The sequence below is a fragment of the Andrena cerasifolii genome, chromosome 5, assembly GCF_050908995.1.
Source record: "Andrena cerasifolii isolate SP2316 chromosome 5, iyAndCera1_principal, whole genome shotgun sequence".
NCBI lineage: Eukaryota > Metazoa > Arthropoda > Insecta > Hymenoptera > Andrenidae > Andrena > Andrena cerasifolii.
In genome coordinates, this window is record NC_135122.1 from 6,144,416 (window position 1) to 6,155,327 (window position 10,912).

Genomic DNA, 10,912 nt, shown 5'->3' on the forward strand with positions numbered 1-10,912 from the left:
GTATTTGTTACAGATTCCACTCGTTATCGGCGCTGTCGCTGGGTTTACGCTGCTCTCGGTCCTGATAATGGGATTCGTTTGTTTCCTACGTTCGGATAGATGCTGCGTGCCCAGAAATACGGTGCCCGCGCTGCAGCAAGTGCATTGGTAAGCACGCGATACTGCGTCCGCCGCCGCGAACAAACGTTCGGAGCGATTTACGTGGGTAAAAAAAACAGGGGGGACTCCTTTGATGGGAGCCCCGCACGCTAATGAATTATTCCGCGTAATCTCTCTCTCTCTTTCTCCCTCTCTCTATTTACGCTAATTGCCGGCATCGCGAGCGCCTGCTGGTTTCTTTCCTTGTCCTCTCAACTCTATCACGTCACTTCGTAAGTCAGATCAGAGGATAATGGACATCCGACTATAAACGTTTCACTTAGCGTTTATGTTTATCAGCGAGGTGGACATTTTATAGCGAAGTGGCCGGGCCACTTTGTACCTGCGCCTCGAGCACCGCGCGAGAAAAGAAGGGATCCAGGCGGAGTGTGCGAAAATCGAGCCGGACAGCCTCGTATGTTTCAGCACGAAGGCCTCGAACACGATGATCGAGGATCCCCGTTTAGCGGTGGACACGATGGAGCGCAGCGGCCAGCAGTTCGCGCCTGAAAAACGACCCAATCACGTTCTGAAGCCTGTCCCGTCGCAGCAGTATCAACAGGAATGTTATCAGCACGAGCCGCCGCACCAGCAGTCGCACTATCAGAGGCATCATCATCACCACGGGCAGCCCCACGGACCACAATACACGCTCCAGGTCAGATAAGTTGATAGAAAGAGGGAGGCGAAAACTATTCTCACAAAGTAGAAAGAACGACGTCGCTGAGCGACTCCTCCTTTCCCGTATTACTTTATCCTCCCCCCTCCATATCTCTCTCTAGATCCCCCGCGATTTTCCTCGATAAGCCGCGCGGGAATGCGCGAGCCATTTCTCCGTCGGACTCGCTGTAACACGCGCTCCTATTTTAAGCGGTGCATTCCAATTCTCCGTTCCTAGAGCACCGTCCCAGTCTCCCCTCGGCCCTTCTATGCGCGATCTCTTGGCCGAAGTTTCCCCGGCAATTAAAAAATTCCCTTTCGCCTCCATTCCACCCGCTGGACTTTTATTTCGGCCGCTCGCGAGGCAGAGGTTGCGCGTTAAGGTGCAGCCTTTTTTTTCGGCCCGGAAACAGCATTCGAAAGCGGCCTCCCCCGCGGGAAAAAAAAACTCCGCATAAAAGGGTTGAATTCGAGCAAGCGTTTCGCTTCCTTTCGTTCCGTTGCCGCGGCGCGCTGCTCTTCAGTTCCCCACGCTGCATTGCGATTTCGTTCGATAGACGTTATGGAGCATGATCCCCCACCCTCCCCTGGCTCAGAGTCTCCCCGACACTTTTGTAAGAGGCAGGAGGCTCCCCGTGTGTTTTATCGTTGGTTGTAAGTTGTAGAATGACAGTTTCGCATTCGAGAGTTTAGCATCCGTTACACCCTTCAAATATTTACACGTGATACAGAGGATCGGCAGGAATTGGCATGGAGGAAGCCCCCTCGGTTCTTGGCCTGGCGGGTAGTTGAATCTCTGCAAACGTTTCGCACCTCCTCGCACCATAGTGGTCTGTATATTGATGGTTCAGCCGGACCAGAAGTCCAAACCCGTGACCCACCTAAACTCAACGAATCTTCGTTGTACCGCAAACTTGCTGATCAGGGAAGTGCTGGCAACCCGGAGATTCAGAAAATTATGCAACTTTCTGCGCAAGTACAGTAACTCATCCGTAAGACAAACCCATTTTTCGTTGAAGCCATAAGGCGACTTTAGGGGTGAAATCACCCCTTGAAAAAAAATGCAGAATTTTCTTCATATTGGAAAGAAGTATAAACAAAAGTCGCATCTTTTTTTATATCCATAAAACCGCGTAAAAATAATTATCGAAAAATCTATACTCTTCAACTTAACCCCACCGCCAATCATTAATTCTAGAAGAATTTGATTTAGGAACCGTCTTGCTATGCTGCTAAAATGATTGCAAAAAAAACATCTCCACAAAACACAGTTGACATTCGTTTTGCAGATTCCAAGAAACCCCAGAACACGAATTTTGGTTTTAAACTACCCTTGAAGGCTGAGAAGTGAGAGTTTCAAGGGTGATAAAACAACGTCGACGGTATTTCTCAGTCGAGTAATAAACATTTCCACCTAACCGATGATTTATGTGCGACCTGCGGTTTTGGTCCGGCTAAATCGCTAATGGCTAGACCACTCACCCTCATCCGCCTTATAAAGCGGTTGTAACCTGCGTTATTAGCGTAGCGTGCTTGACGACGCGAACACACCGTCCCTTCCAATGCGCATCCTCGAACCGGTGCCGGCCACTCTGAACGCATACGTTGCATCCGTCGTCCTTTAACCCCGTTCTTCGCCTCTACCTTTCCGTTCCCCGCCCCTAACTTTCCGTTCGCACTTATCGATAAGTGGCTTCGTAACGAAAGCATCGCGCCGGTAATACATATATTCAATACGCATCGGAGAGTGCTCGGGTGCTCCACTTCAATGCAGATAATCCCCTGAATGAGAGCAGCCCGTATTGGCCCGCGATCATTTAATGCTACCCCCCTTTCGCGCCGATCGATCGCATCGCGTTAAAATCCCGCTCCGCCGAACAATCCACCCCCCGCTGCTCTAGCATCATCGCGTTCAGTTAAAAAAGGGGGAACCGAATGATTTCGAGCTTCCTGTGTACATAGACGCGAAGATGAATTTATTATTGAACCCAGGTGTTGTGCACGCGTATGCGTTGAGAACAGCGGCGGATTTAAGGGAGGAGGGCCAGGTGACATCCTGGGACACCCTGTACACGTAGCAGAATTAATTACAAATAAATTTACGCCCCTGTAGTGTGAAGATTGTGGGTACCAAAGAAGAATGTAGCGTTTGAATAAAATCATAGTTCGTTTCGAAGGTGAGAGGGGCCTTCTTAGCAGGGCCCAGGCGGCCACTGCTCATCGACCGCCCGTTAAATCCGCCACTGGTTGAGAACGTGGTCGGTTCCATCGGAATGCTCGTGCGGCAACGTCACGACGACAATATAGACTTGCACGGGGCATTTACCAGACCCTAACCATCCTCCCCCGGATCGAGATAGTCATATGAGTGATTTATGCGGTCGGTAGGGTGCATTACGCATGCATTTGGTTGCATCTAGTCTCCCCTCTCCTCCCCGGTATCCCACTACCAATTACCGCAATCTCCTTGTAGGTAATTTAATTTAGGTACGTGTACGTAAGTAGCGGATACAGCCACTTCTCCTGTAACGCGGCCCGCGATGCCCCGCGCACCGTTCGAGCTGTTCGTCGTTTTGCGTTAATTAATGACAGGCGATCGATCAGATTGGCCAGCCGAGGCGTGCCGCGGAAGTGGGTTGGGGCTCGAGATGCTCTCGGACAGAGGCAGAGTCGAATATGTTTTCGAGTATCGTAACTGTGATTGTGGTGATTTAACCTAGACCTGATCGAGACCTCGACGGTAAGTTGAATAACTAGTCTAACTCGAACCCTGACCTACGGGCAAACCTGGTCAACTTAGCTCGTGGAATTCAACTTGACCCACATCCGCGCGGTAACACGCGAGCCTAATCTTCAGCAGCGCATATTATATTATACTAGCTTTACTACTCGGCTTCGCCCGGAATTTAACATGAAATTACTTCGCTTTCGAATCGCCAAATTGAAAATTAAAGATTGGGTAAATATATTCGTATATAAATCACATTAAGATTTAATTTTCAATTGAATTTAACACAGAATTATTTAATTCTCAAACCTCCAATTAAATTTTAATAGATTCTGATTTTACAATCCTTTTCTTTTTTCTATTTGTGAAAATAATCTGTATTAGCCAGGCTAGTGTTCCTTCTCGAGGATGCTTTCTCGAGAAATTTTATAATTGCTTAATTCTTATTTCTCGAGAAATACTATAATTTCTCGGGAAACTTAAGTCTAGGAAAAATATTATAAATCTCATTTATTTTCGTAAATGAATGTATTACTAGTTAATCGCGAACGTATAAACACATCTACAATTTATAATACATCTTATTAATACCTATATGAATTCCAATAGAAAATCACAGTACAGAAGATTCGATATTATTAACTGCTGAAGGTGCTCTTAAATTCTTATTTAAAAATTTAGAAAAATTGCATACTGAATTAAGTACCTAATGAGTTTCTTGTGTCTATTAAAGAAGAAATATAAAAAAGAGGAGATAAAACTATTGTACCGCGTATAAAATTTTTGCATGATCCAGAATTTCTTCCAAAAGGGTCAAAAGACGCATTTTTTCATTTAACAGCCAAGATAGATATATATAAAACGTGAAAATATAACAGTAACAGATTTTGCCACAAAAAAGAAATAGATTCGCTGACGCTACATTAGACGCATTGTGCTATTTAAAAATAACTTTTAAAATCAAAAAGTAATGTTTCGCTTTGCAAAAATTTTGTATTAAATAAATAAATTTACTAATTATATTTAATATCTATATTTCATTTACACAAGTTTTGTATAAATTAGACAGGAATAATCATTTAGTTAAAGTGTTTTTGTCTTTTTGATAAATATTATCAACATTATTCCAAAAATATAATATTTCCAATATTTGTTTTCAATTTCTCGAGAATTCTCAAGAAACACGATCTCATTTCCGATTTCTCGAGAAACAAAAAATACAGAGAAATCAGGAACACTAAGCCAGGCATAATGAGCTAAGGCAGATTAAGTGACCCTACTGTTTACCTTTCGAAGGCTTTTAGGCGACAGGCAAACACACAAACGTGTAAACTGCTTTATATATTAAGATTCCGCGTTATGTAAGGAGTGACTGTATCAACGACAAGCGGTTGCATTACAAGTATCGTTTGACGAACCTGCATCGCATCTCTGCCACCGCTTTCGTTCCGTTCTCGCGTCGGCACAGGGCCGTTTCCGCTACAGCCACGCGTCCACCGCGGCGTTTCAAAACTAAAGACTGACTCGCACTAAGTGTGTTCCTTTCTTTATACATATATATGTATATATATATACACGTACAGCATCGGCCGAGTATTCCGGCTGATCACGTATCGAGGTATCGAAGAAGCTTTCAAAGTTTATATAAATATAATATTATACGGTTGTGAGGATAGTTACTACGAATAACCCGTTACCGAAGGGATCCCGTTGCTGTAATAATTGGACGGCCAGCAACCGCCGTTGTGATTAGCAAGCACGGATAATCGTGTTGCATTCGATTACCGATCTGCTCGCCGGATAATCGAAACGCTGGCGATGCCGAGGACGTGCTTAGAAGACGACGATTCGTTCCAAGAAGGGAATAAGGCTAACGGCTCGATACACGTTACGTTCGCCCGCTGTACATACGCGCGTCTGCCTGTCCGAAGTCAACCGCCAGGGGCATGCAGGGCCGTGCATTTTATTTCTTTGGAACGGCACACTGTGAGACAAATGGCACATTTTTTGGTAAAAATCGTAGAGATTTTGATAGAGGTAAGCTAGAGAGGTGAATCTTTTTTTAGATCGAAGCTAAGATGTTGGAGAATAAGGGAAAGAATATTGGAAACGTATGACAAATAAGGTTTGACGGTGAAAGTCTGTGGAAAGTATCCCGAAGGGCAAGGCGAACTTTAATTCAGACAGATTTCAATTCAGCGTGTCAAAATCTACAGGAAGTGGCGTATAACAAGTCAAGGAAATACTTCAAACATACATTAGGGGTCGTTCTTAAATTACGTAAGGCTTTTTCGGGGGGTTCGCGAATTTCTTAAAAGTGGAAGAAGGAGTCAGGTAGCGTATTTCGTAATATTTTTACCGAGTTAAATGAATTGTATAAACCATTAAAAGAATTTTAATTGCGGAAAAAATGCAATGTAAAAAATATCACGTAAGGAAGAGGGTTGGAATATAAAATCATACTGGGGGAGGGAGGGGATAAGCAGTCGCCAAAGTTACTTAATTTAAGGATAGCCCTTTATAACAGAAATTTCAACTTTGACATAGATTTTTAAGGTAAAAAATGATTTGTCATACTGTTTCAATATTTTTCTCTTATTCCGCAACATTTTGCCGTTAACCCCGAAAAAGATTCATCCCTCAATCTTGTCCCTATCAAAAGTTCTGCGATTTCATCAGAAATGCGCCACGCTCGTCAGCGAGCCGTGAGCGATTCGATCGTCGAAGGGGATCCCCGTTTTGTTGCGTGTAACGGGAAAGGTGACGGCGTGAAATCATCCCACCACGTGCACAACCCGCGCGCATGCTGAAATTACGGCTCTCCGCACGCATGGCTCGTGTCCTTGGAGATACGCGGCACGGTCTTTCTCCCCCCCTTCCCCTTTCTCCCGTCGACATTGTTACCGCCAGCAGGATTATTGTAACGATTAATTAGCTGCTCGTCGCATCTCGAGACTGTCGTCGACGCCGGTAAACCTCCATCGCCCTACTGTAATCGGGTAATGAACGCGAGGCGACCGCTGTACCATGTATGGAAACGAGCTCGCACAAGAACACCGAGAGAGCACTCTTCTTTCCTGTATGATGTTGTCATTAAAAAATGATCGTACAGATGCGTGTGCCTTTGCCGTTTGTTATCAGATCCCACCAACCCCTGTGCGCACCGCGAGCCGAGGAGAGCTCGCCTCTTGCAAAACCGTTCGCGAGCATGCCATGACGGTTGGCACGTGTCACTAGGGTTGCCAAACGTACTATAATATTATACTACATTTTTGTCTAGCGCGCTATGCACTGTTAGAAAAGGATATAGTACGTAAAAATACTATATTTACGATGCATCGACAGAATTCTAGAGTTTTACTTATTTTCTTATTCTATGGCTACGTCGAAACTTTCATTTGCGAATTTAAACTTTAACAGAGAGGATTTTTTTATATAATGAATATGAAGTAGCGGGATGAGAGAAACGGAGCTAGTTTATCTCTCGTACAACAATCAAACCTTCGACCAATAAATTTATTAATAATGCAAAATGCGCAAAAAATATACGTTTAAGAAATAAGGTGTTGGTTTAATGTAGTTTGATTTTGTACCACTTTCCTTTGGGAAACGTTATATTTTTTTCACAATTTACTATATTTCTCGCCATATTTGACCGTAAAGTACTATACTCTCCCGAAAAACTTGGCAACCCTACGTGTCACCGATGTCATCCATTAAGGCTGCCGTTCCAGCGGGCGGCTGGCGACTGCGCCACTAGTGTAAGGGAGAAGTATGTATCTGTTTCTCCCTTGCACTAGTGGCACAGTCGCCAGCCGCCCTTTGGAACGGCAGCCTTTACGCCTCGGAGCACGGGTTCTTTATCTTTCAGTTAGCTCCGGGTTTTAATTAACTCCATCTGGCGAAGAACCCCTGCTTCGAATCGTGTATATACATTAGGGTGGCTCTTATTTACTCTTGGTGACACTTTTTTTTCAAAAAAAATCTGTAAGTTTAAGCCCGATCGCATAACGGGAAAAGGTGCCCCTGGGCCCTTGAAATTTAAATAATTATTTAATAGCTCACAAAGTCGATTTTATATAATATCCTCCAGGTTATTGATTATATAAAAAAAATATGTCAAACAAAAGTTGTAGATCCAGACAATGAGCATCTTTTATGTTGTATTACTTTTTCTCGTGCGACAAACGGAACTATTCTGGGGGGTGCAGTGAAGAAAATTCAAAAGTCGAAAATAAGGGCCACCCTTAATATACATACAGTGTCAACGTTCACCTAAATCGCACACTGTTTGCTTCAGCCCCCAGCAGTCCGTGGCGGATTTAACGAGCGGCCGATGAGCACTTGCCGCCTGGGCTCCTGGCCAGAAGGCCCACCCTGGGCCCAAGCGAAGTCGCTACGCGGCGAGGCATATGACGTCGCTTGGCTTGGATTGGCTTGGCGTTGGCATCGGTTGGCACGACGTCACGGCGTCACCAACACAAACATACCAATATTGCTGTAGGTCCCCTTCTCTTACTCCGTGACGTCATATGCCTCGGCACGCCGCCATTTAATTGCTACGTAGTGGGCCCCATCTTCAAAAAAAAAAGAATTATGATTTTATCCAAACACTTGTATATATTTTTCTGCACCGCAACAACTCACCCCGTTTTTAGTAAACCACCTCTTTATTTTCCCGAAAAAGGCCCCGTACAGCGTTTGCCACCGGGGCCATTTTCCTTAAATCCGCCACTGCTCGACCGACGGGAGTAAAACGGCCCTGCTTACTTTCTCCATGTATGAAACCGCGCACAAGCTGCTGCACCCTGTGTTATCTAGTTTTAATCGTTCCCTGATTGCCACGTAATGGTCCCCGTAGAATTGTATGTAGAGCGTTTCACGGTGCCCGCGATCCCGTCGCGCACACCCCTCGCGAATCCACTGACCCTCTTAAGATCCTGAAGATGAACATTGTGCAGGGGGAGCAGCTGTTTCTCAAACCAGATCGTTTAGCGACTCTGAAGCCCCACTGCAAGATCGAGAAGCCGCCACAGTATACGACGTTCAAGCCGAGCTCGAACAACTGAAGAATTTTACTGTTTCTATTTTATATCGATGTACACGACACGCCCGCACATGCCGTAGGGGGGGGAAACCCGGAGGAGGATGATGGTGGTACGGGAGAAGATAGGACGAGACTGAACAGTGGGCGCTGAATTAAAAGTAAGGAGATCGATCGTGATTCGCTCTCGTTTCCTCCGTTCGTTATGATTCGCCACGAAAAGGTACGAGCCGAAGCGAGAATTTACACTTTACGGTCGACGGGTCTTCGGTGAATTCGTTTCTTTCTCTTCTTCTCTATTTGTGAGTGTGTGCGCGTGTGTGTACGAGTGTGCGTGTGCATGTGTGCGTGTGTTTTGTTTCTTTTGTCGTGTGATAGATCCGACGAAAGATTGTCGCTTGAACGCACAAGAGAACGCTGAACGCGCGACTCGGTTGGCATTGTCGTCGACTATTCGGGCAACCGGGGGAACGCGATTCCGTCGCTAATGTTAATATATCGATAGATCTCATAGTGAAGACTATTTCTCTCGCAAAATAATACTGCCAGTACGCTCCGACGGAGATGATCCCGTACGAGGTCAGAACCAATCAAAAATGAGAAACTATACGAGTCGTATTTATAACGCTTACAATAATGTTGTTAATAAAGCGGTGGTTTTCAGCAGTTACTGGTTTTGTTAATATTATACGAGGCCGCGCGCCTGCGCCGAGGGTTTGAATGGTCGCGCGCAACGACACATTTTCTTTGCGTAACTGTCGCCGATCTTATTGAAACACTTTCAATAAAGGAATTGTGCAAGGACTACTTGGCGTATTTGATTGTAAGTTCTGGCTAACGATACCTGATTACACGCTAGTCTCACATTTGTATCATTTACTTGAACAATAAATCTAAATAAAATGTTTCGTATATCGAGGAACTTATTAAGCATGCGTACAGCGACGTCGCCAACAGATTGTAAGTATAACTCAACGATTATTTAAATAGTTAATTTATCTTTTGTTTGATCGTTCCGGTAATCCCCAAATGAATTCAAGTTTTCATGCGATTAGCCACTTATTATGGTGCTAAATTAATTATAAACCCTGAAATTCTTTGATCATTGGGATTTATCTTTTTATTCGTAATAGAGCGACTAATTGGAATTATACTGTAAAATTCATCAATTGATATTATTTTACATCATACATATTGTGTAGCTGGTCAATTTCACTATGTATTATCTATAGGTGCAGTATTTCAATTATCGCTTCGGAGCTTAATTTCAAGTAACGATAGAGAATAACTGGTTTGAATCAAATTTCCCGCTATTAAATGTGCCATTGGTCAAATGGTCAATATACAGAGTGGCAAGCTGGTAGAAATTTTCGAGCACAGTTAGATCAAGCGGTGCCTCGCAGAAGGCACTGGATAGTTGTTACCAAAGAGGATAAAATAGAGTATGGGCGGTATTCTCAGTCGCTACTTATTTTTAAGCAAATGTTTAAGCATTCGGCATCCTTTACTAGCTACTAGGAAATTTTTTTTTAATGTAGGTTAGTTCGTTGTTGTTCTAACTGCCTGAATTACTATGACATAAATACGACAGCGATTTCAAGTGATGTATATGTAACGATAAAAGCCTTAATTTAGTAAATGTATACAATTCCCAGCAGTTCCTATGTCAATGTATGCCTAAAATGAATATAACCTAACCTACAATCGTCCGAAAATGCATACATTGACTCCATCATGCTTTTATTGTGGCTCGTATATCCAGCTATCGCTTCAGTTTTGCTATGAATCCATGTTGGCAGTCCTCCCGAGTAGGTGGCATCTCGTATCTACTACCTCAACTAAATTTGTCACGTGACTTGCTATGTATTATCGCCAATATGACGGAACTCTGATTTGGGAATGTAGTCACGATTTTTCGTTTTTCGTTCTTATATGAGCAGATTTTGGTCTGGGAGAGGTCTCATTCGAAAGAAGAAGATTCAATGCGGAGCGCTCTGCTCACCGTTTGAGTCACAAAACTCTTTTAGTGACCTAAAAATGCTTGGATTCTGCGGGTATATTTTGTCGACTTTTGCTTTACTTTGGACACTGATATTATTACATATCAACACAATCTCGTTGAACCATGAGCAGAGCGCTCCGCATTGAACCTTCCTCTTTCGAATGAGACCTCGCCCAGCCCCAAATCTGCTCATATAAGGACGAAAAACGAAAAATCCCGAACCCATGTTTCGGGCCAGATTGTGTCGGTATACAGCGCGCTGCATTACCCGTGTCTACCCCCTTAAGGGGTATGAAAATATATTAGTAAAGGGAATAATTTTATTGTGCAACATGTTGGT

At 44.0% G+C, this 10,912-nt stretch overlaps 1 protein-coding gene across 4 annotated transcripts in view; it reads left to right on the plus strand.

Moving 5' to 3' along the window:
- Window positions 1-9,450, plus strand: part of LOC143369411 (kin of IRRE-like protein 3) — a 137,883-nt gene extending 128,433 nt beyond the window's left edge. For 2 of the 4 annotated variants that reach the window (XM_076813291.1, XM_076813290.1), the window contains exons 11-13: window positions 14-147; window positions 565-796; window positions 8,488-9,450. In XM_076813291.1, the coding sequence (XP_076669406.1) occupies window positions 14-147; window positions 565-796; window positions 8,488-8,595 (474 nt within the window). In that variant the 3' untranslated portion in view covers window positions 8,596-9,450. Of the gene's footprint in view, window positions 1-13; window positions 148-564; window positions 797-8,487 lie in introns of those variants that run through there. The other 2 variants (XR_013085402.1, XM_076813292.1) reach the window with 2 other exon arrangements.
- The last annotated feature ends 1,462 nt before the right edge of the window (window positions 9,451-10,912 follow it).